Source organism: Hydra vulgaris, chromosome 02 (assembly GCF_038396675.1).
Source record: "Hydra vulgaris chromosome 02, alternate assembly HydraT2T_AEP".
NCBI classification, from domain to species: Eukaryota; Metazoa; Cnidaria; class Hydrozoa; order Anthoathecata; family Hydridae; genus Hydra; species Hydra vulgaris.
Window position 1 is genome coordinate 50,917,584 of NC_088921.1, and position 23,783 is coordinate 50,941,366.

At 27.7% G+C, this 23,783-nt stretch overlaps 3 protein-coding genes across 4 annotated transcripts in view; 1 reads left to right on the forward strand and 2 right to left on the reverse strand.

Annotated features, from left to right (window-relative positions):
* LOC100197480 (uncharacterized) overlaps nucleotides 1–6,704 on the reverse strand; it is a 30,947-nt gene extending 24,243 nt beyond the window's left edge. For both annotated transcript variants that reach the window (XM_065791295.1, XM_065791294.1), the window contains exons 1-2: nucleotides 6,105–6,704; nucleotides 988–1,214 (exon numbers count right to left, since the gene is read on the reverse strand). In XM_065791295.1, the coding sequence (XP_065647367.1) occupies nucleotides 988–1,214; nucleotides 6,105–6,168 (291 nt within the window). In that variant the 5' untranslated portion in view covers nucleotides 6,169–6,704. The remainder of the gene's footprint in view (nucleotides 1–987; nucleotides 1,215–6,104) is intronic.
* Nucleotides 6,705–11,927: 5,223 nt separating this feature from the next.
* Nucleotides 11,928–13,935, forward strand: LOC105850879 (uncharacterized). The gene is made up of 2 exons (XM_065791296.1): nucleotides 11,928–12,207; nucleotides 12,663–13,935. Exons 1-2 carry the CDS (start codon nucleotides 12,179–12,181, stop codon nucleotides 13,825–13,827), a joined length of 1,194 nt encoding a protein of 397 aa, XP_065647368.1. The 5' UTR covers nucleotides 11,928–12,178; the 3' UTR covers nucleotides 13,828–13,935.
* A 6,997-nt stretch (nucleotides 13,936–20,932) lies between these two features.
* LOC136076125 (uncharacterized) lies at nucleotides 20,933–21,736 on the reverse strand. The gene has a single exon (XM_065789595.1). It carries the CDS (start codon nucleotides 21,734–21,736, stop codon nucleotides 20,933–20,935), a length of 804 nt encoding a protein of 267 aa, XP_065645667.1.
* Between the last annotated feature and the right edge of the window lie 2,047 nt (nucleotides 21,737–23,783).

Here is a 23,783-nt window from a genome sequence, read left to right on the forward strand (position 1 = left end):
ATTTTAGAGTTTAATACTCGGTGTAGTTAAGGCGATTTACAAATTATTGGAATTCTTTTATTTGGAATTAGCATGACTTTCTCAGTGTATTATGTCCAAACAAAAGCTTTGGATGTTATAATTTTTTTTGCTTTAGATTTTTTTTTAAATTTAAGAAGAAGATATATATCTATATATAGTCTATATAGTCTACTGTTATAGTCTAGATATTATAGTTTCTTTTTTTATATAATTTTCAAAACCTTTTTACTATCCCTATCTCAGTTCTGATGTATATGAACTATATGTAGTTGTCAAAATACAACATTTCTATCATTTTTCACAAAAAGGAGCTTATACTTAAAAAAAAAATTGCAAATCAGAACAGATCATATCATTAAACTATGATGTTTATTTCACCTAAACAAACTATTGATTTAAAATCTTATTTGAATTCGGAATAGGGATTGTGATTTTAAGAAGATTTAAAAAAAAAAAATCTTCGGTCTGGGTTTTTTTGCAACAAACATTTATATTTTATGATACCGCAAAATTTATCATTTTAATTTTTTTCATCTTTTCATAATTCACAGACCTGATCATTTAATGGAAATATGTCATAGTCAACAAAATATCATACAGATGCTATAATATTTTAAAATTGCCTTAACTACATAAGTAGAGTTAAAATAAGATTTAAAATAAATTAAAATATTTTTTCTGAGTCCTGAAAACCATTGCATTTTCTTGGTTTCCCACAAGAGTTAAAGTGACAAAAAAAATTAAAAGTATCTGCAAATTTTTAGCATTCTGTGAAATTTTTTTCTGATTTTAAAAATAGTCTGCTCATCTTAAAACTATATATAATTAAATTTATAAACTGTTGCTTTTTAAAAGAACTTAGCTTAAATTTTAAAAATAACTTAAGTGTAAATGTGCACACATAATTGTTTCAAATTTGATTGCTTACATTTTTATAGCATGTTAATAAAAATTTAAAGTACTAACTCCGGAATTTTGTTCTAGAATCGATGCATTGTAACTTGATGTTGGAGGAGTTGGTGGTATTTGTGGTGGTGGAGTTGGTGGTATTTGTGATGGTGGAGATGACATAAACAAGCTTGATTGATCTGGCAGCACAGATTTATTGAAAACATCTGATGAATTGTTTGGATTTTGAGGAGAATTTTGACCAAACCCAGTGTAAAATAGACTTGCTGATGAACCTGGTGCATCTAAAAAAATATTATAGAAAAATTTTTTATTAACTATATAGATCTATATCACTTTAAATTATAATAAGAAAACAATTTTACCAGAGCTTTCTATTCATGAGCCTCCAAAAATGTTTAGAAACTATTAAAATTGATACAGAAAAAAAAACAAGACTATAACAGTACTGTAATAATATAAATTTAATGTTTTAACATTAAATCCAGAACTCTTGGTTACAATAATACATGATGACACAGTGACTAGGAATGAATTTCTAGGACTTTCAAAACACATACTTTTTCATTATTGAGTTCAAAAGTTCCAAAATATTTTTTAAGCTTTTAGACTAGAGAACTCTGGTAAAAAAAATTAATATTTAACTCTAAGCCCCAAAATAAAAAAATAACAATGTTGAACGAATATACTACATTTGTTATGCAAGGCTTAGTACTTAACTTATCAATTAACACACAATCAAATAGTAGATAATAAATGCCATTCTAAAAACTATTTATTGGATTTTTACCAACTTTGCCAAAAAATATAAATTTTTACTTATTTAATTTTATTTAAATTTTAGATATTTAGCTTAATATAATAAAGAAGCAAAAAGAAAATCTTAGTCCATTTATTTAAACTCACAAACCATACTACAGGCCTAGTTTTAAATAACAATGTTTTAGCACATTAGTTTGTTGTGATTTTGACGCCATAAAATTATCTTTAAATTTTTTTTTTTCCAATTTAGGAACGTTAACATTTTTTAAACTACTGGAAAATAGATTACCGCAAAACAAGTTTAATTTACTAATTAAGAAAAAAAAATCTAGTTGTGTTATTTTGTAAATGTACATATTGTGGAATGTCTATTTTGTATCAATTTTTTTTGTTTTTTAATATTAAATAATTAAATTTAATATTACAATTTTTATTATTATATATTTTAAATATTATATATATATATATATATATATATATATATATATATATATATATATATATATATATATATATATATATATATATATATATATACAGCGGTGGCCAAAAAATAAAGACCACTCATTTTTTAGTTGGTTTCTTAATCTTTAAATTTAAATTAAGAAGATTCTAATTGACATATTAAATTTTTTTTTTAATATCTTGTTAATTAAAACATACGGATTAAAGTGGTATAATTTTTTAAATCTAATTTTAACTAAATAGTGTTTAACTTATTAAAAAACTGATGAGTACTTATAAATCTTCCTTAAATAAATTGGACAAAATTTAACAACCACTTTCAAATCTTTAATTTGCACTTATTAAAAATAATAATCCATTATTTTTTTTAACTATCTTAATTGCTTATTACATTGGCTATAAAATAAAATGTCGAAACCTGAGTTTCGATATCAAATAAACATTCATTTTTTGAATTGCAATAAGGATATAAAAATATTGCAAAAATGCGTGCAAAGATTGAAGAAAAAGACAGATACGCGGCTCTTGCATTAAAAGAAGGCTATAGCATCAGACAAATAGCAGAAAAGCTCGGAAGGTCTCACTCTTGCATTATTAACATAATTCAACGATACAAAGAGACCCGATCAATTAATGATCATCGTAGGTACATCGATAAAGGTACATCAAAATTTTGGAAAACTCGCTTATTCCTAGCTTTGATTTATGGCAGTTGCAAGATGGATTTATTTTCCAGCAAGATAATGCGCCGTGTCATAAAGCGCATGTTTCTAGCGATTGGTTCAATTCTAATAAAATTCAAGTGCTTCCATGGCCTGCCAATAGTCCAGACTTTGATCCAATAGAGAATTTAGGGTCGTGGCTTGATCACAAGCTTGGTAAAGAACAACTTTACAATTTGTTCAAATCTCTCATTATTTGAAAAATGTGACTGATGAAGTAATCAAAACTTTAATGAATTCAATGTCAGAACGAGTACAGGAGTGCTTGAAAACAAATGGAGGAACAACACGTTTCTAAATTATTTTTTTATTGCTTTTTGAAATATTTTTGAAACTGGTCTTAAAATTTTGTCCAATTTTTTTTCCCATTTATATTTTTTACTAGTCAGTTTTTTAATTTTTTAACATTATTTTGTAAAAAAATTATAAATTCTTTTATAATAAATATAAAATACAATAAAAATTCTTTCTAAAAATGTTTTTCTTTATTTGATACCTTTTTCCAAAATAAAATTATACTAAGGTTAAAAATAAATTTTGAAAAAAAAAAGAGTGGTCTTTAATTTTTGGCCACCGCTGTATATATATATATATATATATATATATATATATATATATATATATATATATATATATATATATATATATATATATATAACAAGGAAAAAAAAAGCTCGAGATTGTTTATATTAGAGAAACAGCTTAAAAGAGGAAGGCTAAAGCCTGATGATGATGATGGTAATAAAGATGATAGTGATCATCATCATCATCATCATCATCATCATCATCATCATCATCATCATCATCGTCAAGCCTTTCTCTTTTATGCTGTTAATGATGATGATGATCATGTTGATCATAATGATGTATATATATACATATATATACAAAATTTTAAATAAAAAAAATATACTTTAGGATGTATAAATGCTTATGTAGCCCTGGTCACAAACTTGGCCCCGGCTATATTTTATCAAACCCAGCCCCGGCCCCAGTCAAATATCAACCCTGGTCGTTTACTGCCTGTGATGGTGTTCTGTTATAAAATTATATAGCAACTTTTTGCACATTACATTCATTTCATAATTGTTTATGCCATTTTTTCATTAATACATATTTGGGTGGAAATAAAACAAGTTAAAAAATATATATTTTGATTGGTTTAAGATATTGACAATTTTACATATAATAAAAGACTGTGTAGACTATAAATTTCAGTCATTAACTAAACAAACCTCCATATTCCAAAATATATAATATAGCATATTAGAAAACACTCGCATACTTAAAAATTGAATTGATAACTTATCATAAAATAGTTACCTTTTTTTGTTTTTTTTTAAGTTAGAGATGGACTCTTTCCTTAAGTTAGCTGTTTCCTAGAATTTTTTTTTGCCCACATACTTATATATGATTAAAATAATTGTATTAGAACTCAAAAAGACTTAAAAATGAGAAGTATCTCAGCTTCAGAAGTTAACTTGATATGAAGATGTTGCATTTTTGTACTGGAAAAATGACATTTACAAAAAACACATAGTATATTTTGTATAGAAAACTGGCTGTGTTATGGAATCAAAAAAAAAAAAAATCAAAAAAAATGCAAATTCAAAAAAAAATTAATACTAAAACAAGCACAAAAATTAAAACAAAATATACACAAAGGAAGAAAATAGAAATGTAATTTCTACATAAAAGTCCTAAGTATCATCTCGTTAAGAAAACATAAATATAAACTTGTTTCATACAACTAGGATGTGTTCTTCCACCTATGAATCTTTACCTTAAAAAATTTTGTTTAAAAAAACATTCCAGTGGCAAGTTTTTGCCACTGGAATGTTTTTATTATCAATAGTGGTCTCAAGACATAAATACTATATAAGAAGCCATATAAAGTTTTCTGCTTTTTATATATTTAGGGTTAGGAAGAGGTTGAGATAAATTAATTAATGAAAAAAATCTTGAGGTGCTTGCTTAACCACAAAAAAATATATAAGAGAATAAAATAAATGAAAAATATGTGTTTTTGTCTGATATCAAATACTTTTTATTGCACCATAGAATCGCTACTTAAGTCTATGTATACATGAACAATATGTTTGAATTCACTTGTAAAAAAATGGATAATGTTGCAGAATAGCGGTGTAAAATCATTTTATTACTTTATAAAAAAATCTGCAATAGAGTTTTGATAAAAGTTAAAAGTTTATTTATTTTTCGCTTCACTTAGCAATGATAAACTGAACACTTTGAACTTCAATATATTTTATACTTTTATTTAGTATTTACATACTATTTATTAAATTATATATTATAAGTAAAATAAAAATACATATATAAATATTCTAAAGTTGTACAAAACATATTTTTAAGAAAATATCTGTAAAGAGATCTGTAAAGATGAAAACCTTTATAAGTTTACTTTCCTTTATATACAGCATTTGTTTTTTACATTTTGTGTATATATCCTGTTTAAACTGAAATATAAATGGCTATTTTAATAACCACAAGAATATTTATTTTTACCTTTATTCTATAATTATTATAAAGATAAATATTTAAATGAATTCTATAACTAAATATTAGATTTATTTAAAAAAAATAAATAAATAAAAACATAATATTTAACTGTATGTATATATTTAATATGTAATATTATGATAAAATAATTAATGACAATAAAAATTCTCTAGGGACGGGTGTGCAAAAAGATAAATTCATTTTACGCCGCAATTCTGCAACATTACCAAAATTTGTCATATAAAGCCTCATCAATTCAAATATTTAGTTTTAATAGTATTTTAAAAAATTGAAAAAAAAAATACTGTATAGACCTCTGCAATCTTATAAAACATAGTGGTATATAACCTAATACTGTAAAGCCCTCTGCAACCATATAAACCTAATATTTAATTATTTAAAAAACTTTATGTCACACTAAACAGAATATTATGCAAACAATATATTTATTGGTATTGTAGATTCAAAAATTATTAAGTTACAGTATAGTGTAGTATATTTTATGACTATGTTTGTTTGTAAAATATTTATTTGAGTAGTTGATACACATAATCAATGTAAACTAATAACTTCTAAATTATATAAAAAATATTTTTAGAATTAAAAAAAAACAAACTTTAATATTTTATTTTTGTAACAACACTTTTCTTTGAATAACAAATAAATTTAAAACGTAAAACAAAGCAATTTAACACATAAACATACCTTGCTTATATTGATGGTTTTGATGAAAAACATTATTCATATAAGGTTGAGATGAATGATGCATGGTTCAGCATTACAACTTTAAATAATTTTTGAGAATTGAACAAAATTTTCACAACAATTAGTGGGATGGTATGCACAATTTAATGAAATCTGGATAAAAATTCGTTTCTTATTGCTGCAGGTTTTATACTTCATTTAAGAAATAATAGTTCTATGAGAGCTTAAATTGCTAATGATGTTTTAAATAATACAATCAATTTATATGATTGATCTTTTTTCTCTTATTCAGGTTTTATTGGCTATGGTAATTGTTGTTGTTTTTATCCAGATCACAACTCGCAGCTACCATTTTTAACTTTAAACGAAAATACAATTTTTGTTGATTAATCGTGTTTAAAATACATATATTTAAAAACTTGATTATATAACTAACTATCCAAATACTACATAACCATTAAACTATTTTTAAATGATGTTAATATATTTTGAATAAAAATATATAATCTAACAGTAAAATATGTATAATATGGGGCAAACATTTCTTATAACAGATAACGTTATCCCCCGGATTTTTATTAACAAACCAAGCCACGCGTCGCTTTTTGGTCGTAAATGATCCCATTACAGGCTAAGTTGCGTGCGAAAGTAATTAACGCCAAAAACGTTTTTCGAACATTAGGAACGTTTAGCAAAAACGAAAATCTATTAAATAAATCATGCGTTAATAATAATAATAATAATAATAATAATAATAATAATAATAATAATAATAATACTAATAATAATACTAATAATAATAATAATATTAATAACAATAAAATGAATTAAAATAACAAATATCATAAAAATAGTAATAAAAATAAAAATCATTTTATTTTTATTTATTTAATAAATAATTACTTTATCAAGATAATGTAACAGTTCAATTTTAAAATAATTTTTGTTTTATTTTAGGGATCGTCCATATATTACGCAACGCTATAAACAAAACAAAAAAGATCAAAATTTTTCCATCGCTGTACCTTAAGTTAAATAAAAATAAAAATAGGTCATTAAGTTTAATGAGAATTGCTGCGTTCAAAAGTTAAATTTTAATTGCGTAATTTATGGACTATCTGTTAGGTGCCCCAATAAGACCTAACGGTCTTGTAGCAGTGGAAGAGCATTTATTTAGAAAGTTCGCGCTTTCTTCCTTGCCGATGACGCGAAACATGCCCAGAGCTCTTTTCGAACCATAAGATTTGCAATTGTGCTGACAATAATACTCTCTATGTTTGTGAAAATAACTTAGAAAGTGTTATTCTTTGATTGCAAAACGAAACACCGTATGATCGTAAACCCCCAAAAATTTCAATTTCTTATAGTTGGTCAAAAAATTCAAACAGCCAATTTAAATGGTTGGCGAGGACAAGATTTTTGCTTTGTATAAAATTAAGCTACTTGGGATTACAATTGATACGGATTTAAAGCTTGGTGATCACGTTGAAGCTCTATACGAAAAAGCTAATGGTAAGTGCTTTGCCCTTTCTCGAATAAGAAGTTTTTTATCTTACAAGGTATCGTCCGCAAATTACGCAATGCAAAATATATTCAAGAAACAGGAGATAGTAAGCTCTTATACGCGGCGATTTTCATTAAACTTAACGAGCTGTTTTGATTTTTTATTTAAAATAAGACTCTGCGAAGGAAAACTTTTGATCTTTTTTTAAATTTATTTATTGTGAAAGTTTGCGTTACGAAATTTATGGACAATCCCTAAATAAGCTGATCTATTATTTAACGCGTATATTTGGTCTATTTTTTCATATTGTCCTTTGATTTGGATGTTTTGCTCAAAATACAATGGCAACCTTATTAATAAAATTCATAAAAAAGCGCTCCACATAGTCCGTAAAAGATTTAATTTGTCTTTGGAAGAAATGTTACAATTAGATAACACAAGAATACATCCTGAAAAACTTGCGATTTCTAATGATTGAAGTTTTTAAATTCTTTAAGGGTTCAAAACCTGAATTTATGAAAGACTTATTTATGAAGAAAACCTTACCATTTCAACTTCGATGGTGCAATAAATTGATGTTACAGTCCATAGACCCTAATTATAAAAATATAAATAATGTTTAATGAAGAGTCACCTCGCTCTGGAATTCCCTTGACAATAAAACCATGTGCTCAAAAAGTCTCGAGGTGTTCAAAAATAATATTTTAGATTGGAATGGGGGAAAAAGTTTTCATAAAATTTGTAAAACTTAAATTTGTTTTTTACCATTACTAATCATGTCGTTTTTACAAATTTATAAATTTATTTGTTCTTTTTACGGTATTGACAAAGTTTTTCTTTTCTTTTTACGATATTTATGAAGTTATTTTTTTTTTCTTTTTAAGATTTTTATGCACAATATATTATTTAAGTACGTTACTATGCCAGTTGTTACTAATATTTTATGGCATTTTTTACGATATTTGTGTTTGCTTGTATTGTCTATGCAACTGCATAGACAATACAAACAAACATAAATTTTATAATATTTAAAATATAGTGTTGATTTTAATTAGTTTTTTTATAAACTACTGTATGCAATCAGCTATAAATAAAGTTTTGAATTGAAAAAAAATTGGATCTTGCTTCTAAAACAAGCGCTCTAACCACTGCGCCACGGCCGCTCAAAATTGCTAAAAGGGATTATCCATAAATTACGCAACACTATATGTATTTAAAAACCAGAAGTAGAAGATCTTAAGGGCTTTTACGCGGTGATTTTCATTAAGCTTAATCTGCTATTTTGATATTTTATTTAAACTAAGACTCTGCAAGGGAAAACTTTTGATCTTCTTTGTTTTGTTTTCTAGTGAAATTTAGCATTGCGTAATTTATGGATGGTTTCCTAACGCGTGCCTTGAGAGTTACAAATTAATATCAAAAACTATTATTATTAAAAATCCTAGATAACAAAATCAATTTTTAAAGAGTTTATCAATGAGAATTTTGAAGTAAGTAAAATTTTCAACAGTTTTAATTTTACATAGTTAATCATAATAAAGTTTTGCACCCACATAATAAAATCTTTTCTTTGCAAGTTCTTATCTTACACGAGGCAGTGTGAGCAAACAATTTTGATTTCTAGTTCAAGTTTTTTGAGTGTTAATCATAAAATTATTAACAAAATTTTTCACAACTTTTTATCTAGACATTTTTGTACTGTTAAGCAACTCAATCAATCAGCATACCAGTAGCAACTCTTTATAGGCGTGCCAACGGCGTAGGTGAAACAATTGGCAGTGGTTCAAACGCAAGATTTCCGCACCATTTTTTATCAATTGTGGTAGATATACTCATCAAATTATCTGATTGGGTCTTTGGTAAAACTTATAATGACGTCATCCCTTTAGTTATCGCCTAGCAAACTCTTCATGCATGGTCAATGCACGGTTATCATTGGATTGTGATCGATGCTATCTCGCCGGTGATACCGTTCATGTAGCAATAACTTCTCAAGATCATTTTAAGATTGGCATTATTGTGCAAATTTAGCCAGTGTTATCGATCTTTTGCCAGTCTTAAACCATGTTTGTAACAAAAAAAAGTGCACAGTTGTGCGCGTGCGTAACTTTTGTAAAACTTTAGACTTTCTACATATTGTCAAATTATAAATAGTTTATGAAGATTTGACTTTAGATAATCAAATATATTTTCAGTAAGCAAATTGTAATAAAAAAAAAATGCAGCTATGTTTGATAAACCAGCTAACGAGTTTATTTACTGTACTAAATATAATTTTTATCTTAAAATAAAACAATAATTTTATGATAACCATTATAATTATTTTTTTTATTATTAATCCAAGTTATTGTCATAATATTTTCATGGCTTATTATATTTATAAAGTAATATCATTACATAAACAAGCAAATTTAATTTGTATACATTTAATTCTTTAACTTAACGAATTATATGTATACAAATTAACACAACAGCAATCACGACAGCAGCTAACACCCATGCGTTGCCCTCAGCATGTGTTATGCAAGTTTTATAGCATTGGTAAAAAAGTAGGCGTGAGCTTCCTTTCAAGTGCTCTTCTGTGGTGCTCTGTGATAAGACCACAAGAACTTCTTTGAGCACCTAAAATAAAAATAAATATATAGAACCAATTGGAACCATAAGGAACAGTTTGGCTACTCAACCAAAGTCAACGAGTGGTCATTAACAGTATTATATCTGAATGGAAAGCGGTAACTAGTTGCGTGCCTCAAGTATTGGTCGTGGGCCCATCGCTCTTTTTAATCTTCATTAATGATCTGCCGAACAGCATCACTCAACATATAAAACTGTATGCCAACGACAGTAAAACTATAGGCATATTGGAGATTGAGTCGGACAGCAAACTCTCCAAGCTGATACCAACAAAGCTGAGGAATGGTCAAATATTTGACTCCTGCATTTCTCAGAAGTTGTTTTCAGTTATGGCGCACAATGTATCTCATTTACTCGCGCCTTGCGTTTGCTGTACAAGCTTGGTTGCTGCGCTTAATGTCCGACATCGCTATCCTTGAGCAAGTCCAACACTGAGCAACAAAAACGATATCCTCATTTAAACACTTGTCCTCTGAAGATCGACTTAAACGGCTAAACCTAACAACTCTTAAAAAACGCCGCAAAAAAGTCGATCTCATAGAGCAACTTAAAATCATACATCAACTCAAACTTGTCGAATTCTTTGTCCCTCAAAAACATTCAAAAAAATCAAATATTTTTTGTGAGGACATAACCTTAAACTAGAACGCCAACTGGTAAGAGATGGTAAAAAGCGAAATAACTTATCTTAAATAGAACTTTAAACAAACAATTTTACTTCAAACTATATTTATTCAGCAAGAAGCTTCAAAAAAACAAAAAACAACTTTATTAAAAACAATATTTAATAAGCGAAAAAATAATAGAACGTGGAGGGGCACGTGCCCCTCGACCGACGTTGCCGGGGACACGTGCCCCTTCACTTTTTTCTCCCCTACGCTTCAAAACTCGTATCGTTGGCCATAAGAAGCAGTAAAAAAAAAAAAAAACTACAAACATTTGACATTTATGAAAAAGTTTCAGTGTATGAGAAGTTTTGTCACATATTTTATTGTTTCATTGTTACAATTTTTAAAATAATGTTTAATAGACTTCGAATTATTAACTATTGTCAATCCTTATTGCACTTATTTCTTCAATCTTGCCTTTTGTATATTTGTAAGGGAAATGTAAAAAAATAATGAAACGTTAGTTGTGCTAACGTTTGATCAGTATCTTTTTAGACCGCATTCACAAAAAAATAAAAATATAAAACAATAAATATAAAGTGTTCTATCTTATAGCCAATATCCGATATTCTAGAATCCCCAACTGATACTCAAAATTTTGCAGCAACAATCTCCATCAAAGAAACAAGCCAAATTAAAAACGTTGCTAACTATTTTAAAAGAAAATCCAAAAATCCAAAACGATACTGAAAAAAATTGAATATTAATATTCAATTTTTTCATTATAGTATTATTTAAAAAAATCTAATATTGATCATTCATTTTACTCTTTAAAAAAATTTATAAATTAGTATTATAACAGGTCGTAAAAACCCTTTAAACTTGATAAGGCTAAAGAATTTTATTAACAACTCATTACTAAATAAATTAAATATTAACCCAAAAACATAAACACTAATTAATAGATTTTTTGAATAGAAAAAATAAGAGAGTTTTCAATATTTGTTAATAAATAATTCACACGACCTGAATGATCCCCCTGAATACTCTAATATACCTGGAGTTTATTTAAAACATGCAATCGTTTTTTTTACTGATTGATTTCTAACAAAATCTTATTTTGGCACTAATCAATAAAAACTTTTGAGTTTTGGTTTTTGTTTTATTGTAGATTTATTAACGAACTTTTTTAGAAGATAGGAATAAAAGTAAAGATCTAATTCCTTTGTTTATACAAAAATGAAAAAGTTCAAAGATTTAAATCAAAAAGTATTATTTGATAAAAGAAAATAATAGCTGAACAAAAACCAACGTGAATTTGGTCCATAATGTCAGATTCTTATAGAAAATTGACAAGGTAAAGCTTATTTTATTGCTACATAATTACTTATCACTAATTATAATAAATATAAAATAATATTTTTAATGAAAACTTCAAAAGATAAAAGTGTTGGTATATTAATATAATAATATTAATAATAATTAAGTAAATCCTGTATGTATGATTGCTTACATAAAGTAAAATTTTTAAACTCGAAAGATTTTTAAGTACCAAGTTTAGATTTTACTTTTTCATTCTTAATTTAACGGTTCGTGTTTTAGGGGGATTTTACACATACTGTTTATTATAAAAGCAACATGCATAACAACAAGCATAACAGAAAAATGGAATTAAAATCATTTTTTTTTAATTTAATGCTATATTTAATTTTCATGTAATAGAAATTAAATATATATTTTTAAATTTACATTCAATAAATATACTAATATAACTTCAATAATAATATATACTTCAACAATTTTTCTTTTCAGCATTAAGACTGGAAAGATGTCGCTCAGTGACGGCTATTGTTTTAGTAAATTCAGAGCGAAACAATCTAAACTAGTCACGTTCAAAGGAGAAAAAAAAAAACTTACTATAGATTTAGAAAGACAACATAAGAAAACTAACGAAAAGTTTGAAAATGATGTTAAAGAGATTGTTAACAATTACGAAAGACGAATACAATATCTCAGAAAAATGATAGAAGAATACGAAACAAACTCAGTTAAACAAGAAAACTGTCTGAGCGCAAAAAATGAAGAAAATCTTACTTTAAAAAATCAAATTGAGGAACTAGAAAAATTGCTTAAATTGCAAAATAACATTAAAAACCCTGTAAATGAGTTTGTTGGAAATGATGAGCCAATACTAAAGCGTAATGATGTCGAAGATGGCGGTGACAATGACGGCAGCGACAAAGATAAGATGAATAATGCCAACACAAATAGCATGAGCGCGAAAGGAATACAAGATACAGAGTTACACAAAAACTGTCGTAAAGAAGTTTTTAAACTTTTGTCTGAAATACGGCGTCAAAAAAGATACTACGAGCTGCAAATTTTAAAAGAAAGAGAAGTCATGCAAAACATGTTACAAGATGAGAAAATGCAATTTGAAAAAGTGGCATTCAAGCACCTTAACAACAAAATAGAGAAAGAGCTGAAAAAAACTGAACTGTTATGTACAGAAAAAAAATATCTCCAAAATACTATATCTGATATTATTGTCGAGTCAGCAATGAGTCGAATAGAAAACTGCGACATTAATGATTGCTTGTGTCAACTCATAAACTGCCCTGAAATCTCAAAGCAAATCCCTGATACACTCTGTATTAAGCAAGAACTCGCTGGTGTTACTTCATGTAAATTAATTGGCAAGTTATTTGAAAGGCAGAAAGATTTGCTTTCTCAAGCGTATATGGAAAAGCTCAACCAAAAAAAAAATAAGTTTAAGATACAATTGAAAGACTTACACGAACAGTTACAAATACTTCAAAAAGAAAATGAATACCTGAAGGATTATTATTATAAAGAATGTATTGATGAGTTTATGGGAATTTGCGGTGAATTTAGAGAAAAACTTTTTGCGATTGAAAATTACTTAGATAATAAACATTTTATTTTACAAGATGCTGAACTAAAAGAAGAAGAATGATTTTGTTCTGAAAACTTAATGTATTACAGGCGTAACACATTCAGTTCTTAATTAAAGCATTTAATCTTACTTCCTAATCGTTCAAAAAAGATTAACATTAAAGATTAATTGTTTGTCATTGTTTGTTAATTATGATGTCAAAATCATAAAACAACAAAATTAGGGTAAAAAATCAGTTAAAGTTAGAAACTTGGTTTCTGTATTATCAAAGTATGCATCAGTGCGCTTTTAAATATACTGAAACATACGTTAATCATACTGAATAGTGGGTTATAGTGTAAGAATAGAAATAAAAATTATCGCTCTTTCATTAGTCATCTTTAAGCGCCAAATATTCCAAAATGTTTATAATATATTCAGTACTGTTAATAAGTTTAAGACCAAAAAAGTTTTCCTCATTTTACACTAAGTTACTCTTTTATTACATTTTTTAAAATTAAACAACGTTTATTAAAATGTCTAAAAAGGTTTTGAAAATTAAAGTTTTTCATTATTTTAAAGGAGATTTTGTCAGAATTACTTCTCAGTTTCAATTAATTAGTGCCTTTCCTACCAATTTTTTTTTTAATTTACCTTTTAATTTCAAAATTTGTTTTGCAATTAACTTCCAATGATTGCATCTTCTCAAACCCTTGACATCCCCCCTCCCCGTCACTATCTTTTAAAAAAAATGTCACTGAATCTTAAAAAGCAAACACATTTTTATCTTCATAAAAAGATTTTTGCTTTAACTTTTTTTAGATTAAATTCAATTAAATAAAGAAATACTTTTTTTTAGATATCAATTTTTATGAAAACTTCAACTATCACTTAACTTTTGAGCAACAAAGTTGCTTAAAGTATAAGTGTAATGTATAAAGCTAAAATTGCTATAAGTAAACACAATTTAACTCGATTATATTTCTTTTTCATGTAAATAATGCAAATATTGCCTAAGGTAATGTCAATAAATTTATACTAGAGGTTATTTATCTTCAGCTAAGATTGTTGATCTTCAACTATAATGACAGCTTATGCCTAGTCTCTATTTTTTAAATGAAAATCTTTAAAATGTATCTGCTGAATGCTCTCAATATACTTTGTTTTATATAAAAACATTAAACTTACTCAACGTTATTGTTTACAAGTTTTTTATTGTTTTATGAATTAATCTACTTTGGAAAATATATATTTTTTATTTTAGATATATATTTGCATTAAAAAAAATAAATAAAAAATAATAAATATATAAATATTGAATAAATATATATAATGACCAAATTGAGATATCCTCTTAGAATGGTCTATATAACGCAAATTATTTAAAAAATAGCTCGATGGGTTATATATTGAATTAAATTACATGAAAAAATTCAACTTTGAAATAGAACTTAAAGTTTCATGCCTATTTGCAATCATCAGCCAGAGCCGTAACCACAATTTTAATATTGGGGGGTCCTGGGGTTTCTTCGATTGAAAAAAAAAATTTTTTTTAAGGCATGGCCTTTAAAAAAATATTTTTAAAAAGTTATTGGGGGGGCCTATGCTCCCTGCCCCCCCCCCCCCCGGTGGTTACGGCTCTGTCAGCTACATCTACTTATTAAATAAAAATGATTGTATAAGTAGATTTAGCTGATGATTGGCAATCATCAGCTATATCTACTTATTAAAACAAAAATGAATGTATATATACATATATATATATATATATATATATATATATATATATATATATATATATATATATATATATATATATATATATATATATATATATATATATATAATATATATATATATATATATATATATCATGTACCAGAAAAAATCTGCGCAGTTATTTTAAAGGATATTTTTTAACTATTGTATTTCGATGTTGAATGTTATATATATTTTGAAAGTACATATATTAATATTCTTAACTTTCACTTAAGAAAGTTTGTAAAGTTTTGTACGCACGCACTTTGCGTTTTACACTCGACATCAGCTATTGCACGGTTTTTGGCTGGACTTCCTTGGTAGCTCTAATCCGTTTATTTTTGAAATCTTTAATGTTTCTGGCTTCTTTAACATTGAACCTTAGTTTTCTTTTGACAAGAATATATCTATATTATAGTCCTATCAAAAGATATTGGGATATAATATATCCCAATATCTTTCGATAGGACGTAGTTCGGGACAATTTGGTGGATTGCAGTATTTTTCAACGAAATCTACTTTATGTTCTCTAAGCCATTTTAAAGTTGTCCCAGAGTAGTGACATGATGCTAAATTGGGCCAAAATAACGGGTTACCCGTGTGTGTTCTTTAAAACGACAAAAGACGTTTCTTGAGGCACTCAACGCCGTTAATGCAAGTTCTCAAACTTTTTTGTCTTGTTTGTTCTCGGTGATAACAAATAAAATTTATATACTAATCTAGGGTAATTTAAAGACCGGAATTTTGGTTAAATAATTTTATGGCATTATAAAATAGGGGTGGCTCACATCACAGTAATGTTTAAATTTTGAGCTTAGACTTTTAAATAAACCTTAAAAGGTTTAACTTTAAAAGTCTAACTAGTCGTATGTCAATTTGTGTGTTCTTCACACTCGTATTAATAAAAACTTTCATATAAAATGGAAAAAACAGATTTTAAACTTAAAATCTGTTTTTTCCATTTACTAAAAGATTAGAAATTAAAAATATAACTTAAAACTTGTTTGAAAAAGTTGTTTTCTCAATTTAATGTTTTATCTTCATTGAGAGCAGCACCATTTTATACCAAAATATGGTTCATCAACTATAAAGCAAAATTTTATAGCTAAACTTAAGTAGTTTTAAAAAATTTAACTTTGTTTGATTTTAGACAAACTAAAGCGCTAGGAGAGAAAAAAAAATTAAAAAAAAAAATTATTCGGGCTAAAAAAATGCAGTGAAAACATAACCTTTTTATAAAAACGCAAAATTCGTGTAGTTTCCAGTACATGCATTTACGGCGTTGAGCATTCTTTATGTATATTTTGGTGTTAATTGTTTCCGTAGTCACAAAACAAGAGCTTCTTTCACCACATCCACAAATTGTTTACCAAACTAAGAATTTTTTAGCAAATTTTTGCATTCCAATGCATTTATAATTGGAATTCAGTTTTTTGCGATTAATTGCTGAGTAATATTGGTGTCCTGGAAGAGATCTGAAACACCCACCACAATAAGTTTCATCGTCAATAATCAAACAAGATTTTTGGCACATAATTTTTTATAGAGCAGCTTTGAATAACGAAATGCGACATTTTTTTGCTTTTCTTCGAACGAACTTTTTTCTTTTTGTAAGATTTATAACCACAATTTCTCTTCACTCTTTGTATAGTGGAAAAACTTCCCAGTGGGCACAGGACCTAAATAAGACGTCTTTTGAACGATCAAAAGACGTCCAAAACGTTCAATAGACGTTTAAAAGTCGTCTTTTTTACGTCCTGTGCCCACCGGGTTGTTTTGAATTTATTCGCTAAAGTTCGAAAAGAAATCTCCGGTTTTCTGTCTAAGGCATCTTTCACTTTTTTGCCAAGATCTCGTCTAACAAAACAATTTTTTCTTCCATTTCCTGATTTCCTTTTGATTGTACCAGTGTCCTGAAATCGTTTCACAACGCTCTGCACTGTTCTCAAAGCAACCTGCAACTCTTTAGAAATTGTTTTGTTTGATACACCTAGGTTTCAACTAGAAAATGCAAAATTTGTTCTCGCTTCTTATCTTGATTTGATGACATTAAAACTAATTGTTTAAATAGCAGAGTTGTTTAAATTTTTGAACAACACTAACACAATAGCATTTTAAAACAATTACCTATTTAAAATGATGCACGGTTTCCGTAAACACCACATCAGAACACGCGCAGATATATATATATATATATATATATATATATATATATATATATATATATATATATATATACATATATATATATATATATATACATATATATATATATATATACATATATATATATATATATATATATATATATATATATATATATATATATATATATATATATATATATATATATTAGGGATATGACTTTTTTGCAACCTACTAGGCCTGTATCGTAATTCAATGAACTTTTATGTAAAAAGAACGAATAGATGTTTCATTTTGACATATTTTGAAAAAAGGTCACCCCAAAACCAAAAAATCGAATTTTCAATAGGTACACTTTTGTACAGTAAATGAATATTAAAGGCTGAAGATGTTGTAAGAGTCATACTCCTGTTGTTATTTTATTTATTTATGCAACATGTACTGTGATATAACAAAAAACATTATGTGATATATAATTATACAAGTATTACAAAATTAACAGTATCAAAGCGTCTAGTACAACAATATACATAACTGTCTGTGTCTATAGGCCTACTGTGTTTAGTACATGGGTCACATGATGCTCACGTCTCATAAAGAGTCTAGCGCTTATTACTTAGAATGAATCGAAGTTGCAGTTTGTCTTTCTTTCTGCAGGAAGCATACAGGTCTTGCATCACCTTGATTGCACGTTCAGCTATCTGATTACTTCGTGGTATGTCGATGACGGATGGCTCTTTCTTCCAGTGATTTTTGAATGACTGCAATGCCTTTTTGTAAGGCTTCAATACATCAGATAAATTCTTGAAGTCATTGTCATTGTACTTTTGACTACTAAACTAATGTTCTGCCCACTCATATGAAATGAACCTGCAAACCTTCTCCAAATTCTTTCTCGCTTCAGGCATAAGAATGAACGCCAGAATGGCGAGAATGGCTCTTGAGTTCCATCTGGCATTGCTCATATTAGGAATGTTCTGAAAGTGAATCAGAGGGAAGTCTCTTTGTTCTTCATAGAACCTAAACACTCTTGTTAAATGGTACAAAAACTTCATATCGTCTCTCCACCCTGATTTATCAAGAATTTCTACAGTTCCATTCACAAACTTATCCTTCAGTTCATCATACTTATTCAACAGTTCAGACACAAATGGGTATTCAATGTTTGGAGATTTGGTATCACCCCCAAGTTCTTCGTCCATCACCAGACGGAGAATCCTGTCTAGTACGTGATGCTGACAACCGATAAATTGTGGTATTGTGACACCCTTTAATTTAAACATACGTTGCAACTTCACAACAACTCCATTTCTCTTCCCAGTATTGACGTTTGTTGTATCAGTAATGATCATCTTAATTGAATTCCACAAATTGTATTCATCAATAAGTTTGGCAATTTTTTCAGCAACAGTTTCAGCTTTGCCATCTTTTAAACGCAGTGCATCAAGTTTCACGTCAGTTCTTTCATTCTGAAGTACAACTACCTGATATTCCTTATCATCTATTCGTTTGCCGTCAAAGTGTAAGGACCACTGTTCCATTTTAAGTTGTTGTATCATTTCTTTTTTTAATTTACCTGCCTCTTTGAATATGGACTTGTAAATTGCTGATTGACTTGGAGTTGGAATATCAATACCTTGTTGTGATAATACATTGCATATTTTAGCAGCTTTCTTTGTGGAAACTCCACTTGATGTAACCATACTTACAGCAAATTTACTTTTGTAGTGCTTTCTAGTTTTTTTCTGAGTGTCCTCATCATCGTCTTTATCACCGTCGTCGTCTTCATCATCTTCACTCTTACTTTTGCAGTTTTCAGATTCAGTACCGCAGTTTTCAGATTCAGTACCACTGTCTGTGGTAGACAGGACTTGTGATGTGGAAGGTATTGCTGTTCCAGACTGGACTTTCCTTCTCTTGGAAGGGTGAATGGTTTCTTTACTTGCCACTTGTCCTGTTGAGTACCCCACCTGTCCTTTACTTTCTTTTTGTAGGTGGTATAGACGTTTATCTTCCGAGGATAACCACTGGCCATTCACTTTCGTGATGTCAAATAATGCATTGAGAACATCATATTTTCCACGCTTGACACATTCATCATAGACCTTCAGCACCTTCATAAGCTTTGCTCTTATCACTTGATCAGACACACGTGGAAAATTCAGTTTATTGTCCCACAATTTTGTAATTTCCTTAGAAATTTGGTCTATTCGTTCTTTTCTTCCTTTAACATATGCTCCGAGAAACTGGTATCTTCCTACGATCTGCAATTGAAGTGGTATTCTGGATTTTTCATCGAGTGAATGTTCTTCTACAGCCACGCTTCCTCTTCTTCTGTGTGACTCTTGAAATCTCACCAAATTTTTAGTCCAAGTCTTCTTGTTCTTTGTTACTGCGGTATGACTTTTCTTGTGAGACATCATATAATATTGTTACGACTTTACGGATAGCTGAGCGTAAATATCCGTTTAATAAAGTCGTTTAATTAATAAAATACTTTAACTGTATAGTAATCCAATTATAGTTCGATAATCCAGTCAATGTTGATAACAGTTCGATAATCCAGTCCGTATCCTAACGATAATGCTACAACTACTTATACTTCGTACACTTACAGCGTCTTTAGTTCGCTACAGTAGTTCCTTATTAGCTCAGTTACACGCAGAGTACTTCATAGAACTATTCACATTATCAACACTGAGCTCTGACAGCAGCTCGCTTATATAATTATTTAGAGCTTCCAGAATGTTCTACTAAGTTCTATAATCTTCTACAGTCTGTTACAGTCGTCTATATCACCGTGGTAACACAATGACGTCATCACATAACAATTCCAAGTATTTGCCGGCACACGGCCGTTTCGTTGCCATGGTAACGTGTGGCGTTATATTTATAAATTCATAACAAAATAATGAAATAAATAGAATTAAGCTGAGAATTAAGCTTAAGATTAAAACATCGGTCAAAAATGAATGTATAAAAATGGTAAATCAAATTTTTATTTTTGGGGTGACCTTTTTTTGTTGCAGAAAGCTATTTGGGCCTTTTTTCATGATTTTAGGTAAAAGTTCATCGATTTATGATACAGGAAACATTTTATTTGAAAAAAAATTAAAAAGTCATATCCCTAATATATATATATATATATATATATATATATATATATATATATATATAAATAAATAAATAAATAAATAGAATATATTTCAGACAACAAGCATGTACAAATTAGGAGCCAGGTCCATAGTTTTATTTTTGTTTTTTTTTTAAAAAAAGAAAAGTATTATTTTAAACTTTGATTAACTGAATTAATAGAGTGATTCACCAAGGTACAAGCCATCAACTGTTTACGAAAAGCATGTTTATAGTTTAAGATAATTGTATGAAAAGATGGTAATCTGAACTCTAAAAGCATGTAAGATATACTATCATATTTGTTGTATCCGAAAAACATTTTAGCACATTTGTTGTAGCAATACTGAAGGCGTGCCATTGTTTTATCATTATAATTTTGCCACAAAGGAACACCATATAAACAAATGCAGTATGCTTTAAACAGTTTAACCTTCACTCTGGTGGAACATAAATGAAAGCGTCTAATTAAGATATTTGTACGTGTGTAAAGGCCCTTCACCTCTTTGATTATATCAAGATCATCGGTTAGGTCATTTTTAATTATATGACCAAGGTATTTGAAAGATTCAACAAAAGCAATTTCACATCCTGACACACATAATTCTGGGAAGGAGTTTGATATAACTTTTGATTTTTGAGTTGGATTAAACACCATACATACAGTTTTCTTGGTATTAAAGGACATGTTAATTAAGGAAGATTCCTTATTTGTAAAGCTAATTAGTTTCTGAAGAGAAAACCAAGAAGGCGCAATTAGAACCATATCATCAGCATAGGCCAACACATTCATGAATATACCACCTATATTACATCCAATACGAAGGTTTGATATTGATGAAATCAAATCTTGTATGTAAAAGTTAAATAGAAGTGGTGACAATATACTTCCTTGACGAACCCCATTCCCAATTCCAAAACTGTTTGATTTTGTTTTCTGCCATCGAACAGACATTTGTTGATTACTGTACCAAAATGCAAGCAAGCTAACAAGTTTTTTGGGCAGACCAGTATCTAATAATTTTTTGAACAACAGCCAGTAATTGACACTGTCAAATGCTTTATTAAATATATATATATATATATATATATATATATATATATATATATATATATATATATATATATATATATATATATATGTATATATATATATTAGGTGACCCAAAAAAAAAGCTACCTAGTATGCGTTCACCTTGCTACCTAGGATGCGTTCACAGGCAAAATTTTAAGTGTGCTGGAAGCTTGTAACAGCTACAAGTAAAAATCCATTTTTTACAAGAAATTAGCATTTTTATTTCATAAACAGGTATATTTTACATGTTTATACAATAATATCTAGCACATTGTATAAGATATTTGATTTGATTATTTCAGACATTGTAAATAATACATGTATTAAAATGTTAAAAATCAATTTATTAGACGAATTTTTGCAAACAGCATTCTCCTGTTCAAGCTTACGTAACAGAGGAAATAGTAGATTAATGCTGATATACAATAATAATATATTTGTTTATTTTAATTCATATTATTTTATTCATAATCATATTGACAATGCCCACCAACTCCTCTGCCTTTTTATCCTTACCCTAAATCCTAGGACCTCATCACTCCACCGTTACTACAGTCTGCCATTAAGTTCTTATTATATTATTACTTAATACGCTTAAAAGCACAGTTTATTAATTTTTACATTTAACTTTATAAATATTTAAATCAATTCTTTGTTCAAACATTTGAATATTTCAAAAGAATGGGAAGAGCTAAAACTAAAAAAAGAGCCAATCAATTACAACCCAAGAAGATCTGTCTTTCTTCTTGAAACTCCACTGAGTTCTCTACCTAGAAGGCAATTGCCTACTAATGATCATGTTACTAGATACTTTCTGTATGTTGTTTCCCCAATGGTTAAAAGATTCAGGCCAATCAAGACTATTTCTGCTTGTGCACAAAAGATATCTTCTGGAGATATGAAGTGCAAAGGAACTGATGGACATTGCAACGCTGCACAGTGACTCAAAACAACAAAAAAATGGTAATAAACCCCTCACAACTTTTCTCTAAATTAAGTGCCCTTTTTTAAATAGCATTAAATTTCAATAATTTATTTCAAAAGTATAAATAATTTTTTAATAAAACTTTTATTTTGTAGTTTATAGTAAAAAGAAGTGAAAAAATTTGTTATTATTTTCAAAAAAATCTGAAAAATGTGAGATTTTTATTGAACTAAAAAAGAGTAGTTTTAATTTAAATAAAAGTGTATATTTATTTTGAAGATAATCTTTTGGCTCTATATATTTCAAATTTACTAAAAAGAAAAAAAAAGTCTGATTTTTTTGTTTAAGTTTAAAGACTTTTTGAAAAAAAAAGCAGCAAGCAATTGTATTTTTTTGGTTTATATATCAGCTAAAAAAATACTCCACCGAGTTCCAAAAATATATTTTTTTTTTCTAGTTAATTAACATTTCTACTTTTAAAATATAAAGGGATTACTGCGGAGTCCTGCGGTATTGGAAGTTATAAAAGAAATACAAATGCTGGTTAACACTTAAAAACCTTGTTTCCCGCCATTTTTGAAAGTATTTTGTTATAATCAAACAAATGAAAATGGCGGGAAACTTAAATTTTAATTTTTTACTTGTATTACTTACTCTAATATAGTTTTTAAATCATAAATATTAAATATAGTTTTAAAAAACATGCTTTTGTCATAAGATACTATTTAAAAGTTTGTTAAAATATTTATTGACAATTTTAAAAAACGATTTATTATTCGATAAGTACAACATGTTTAAAAAAGCCTAACTGAACAACTTTATTATTTCTTGTAATATAAAGTTAACTTATTAATATAGTGTTTTTACAGGATGTAACAATGTGACAATTGTTAAAGCCATAACAAAATAAAACAATGTAAAGTAAAAGAATATGTAATGTAATTTAAAATGTTTCTGATATATTAGTTTTATTATATTGTTGGTTCTTAAAAACAATAGCAA

What these genes read in the sequence shown, in the direction of transcription:
- LOC105850879 (XM_065791296.1), top strand. Translation starts at nt 12,179, where the DNA reads ATGTCAGATTCTTATAGAAAATTGACAAG. An exon ending in TCTTATAGAAAATTGACAAG is followed by an intron (nt 12,208 to 12,662) that starts GTAAAGCTTATT and finishes TTTTCTTTTCAG; the next exon opens with CATTAAGACTGGAAAGATGT.
- LOC136076125 (XM_065789595.1), bottom strand. Translation starts at nt 21,736, where the DNA reads ATGTCTGTTCGATGGCAGAAAACAAAATCAAACAGTTTTGGAATTGGG.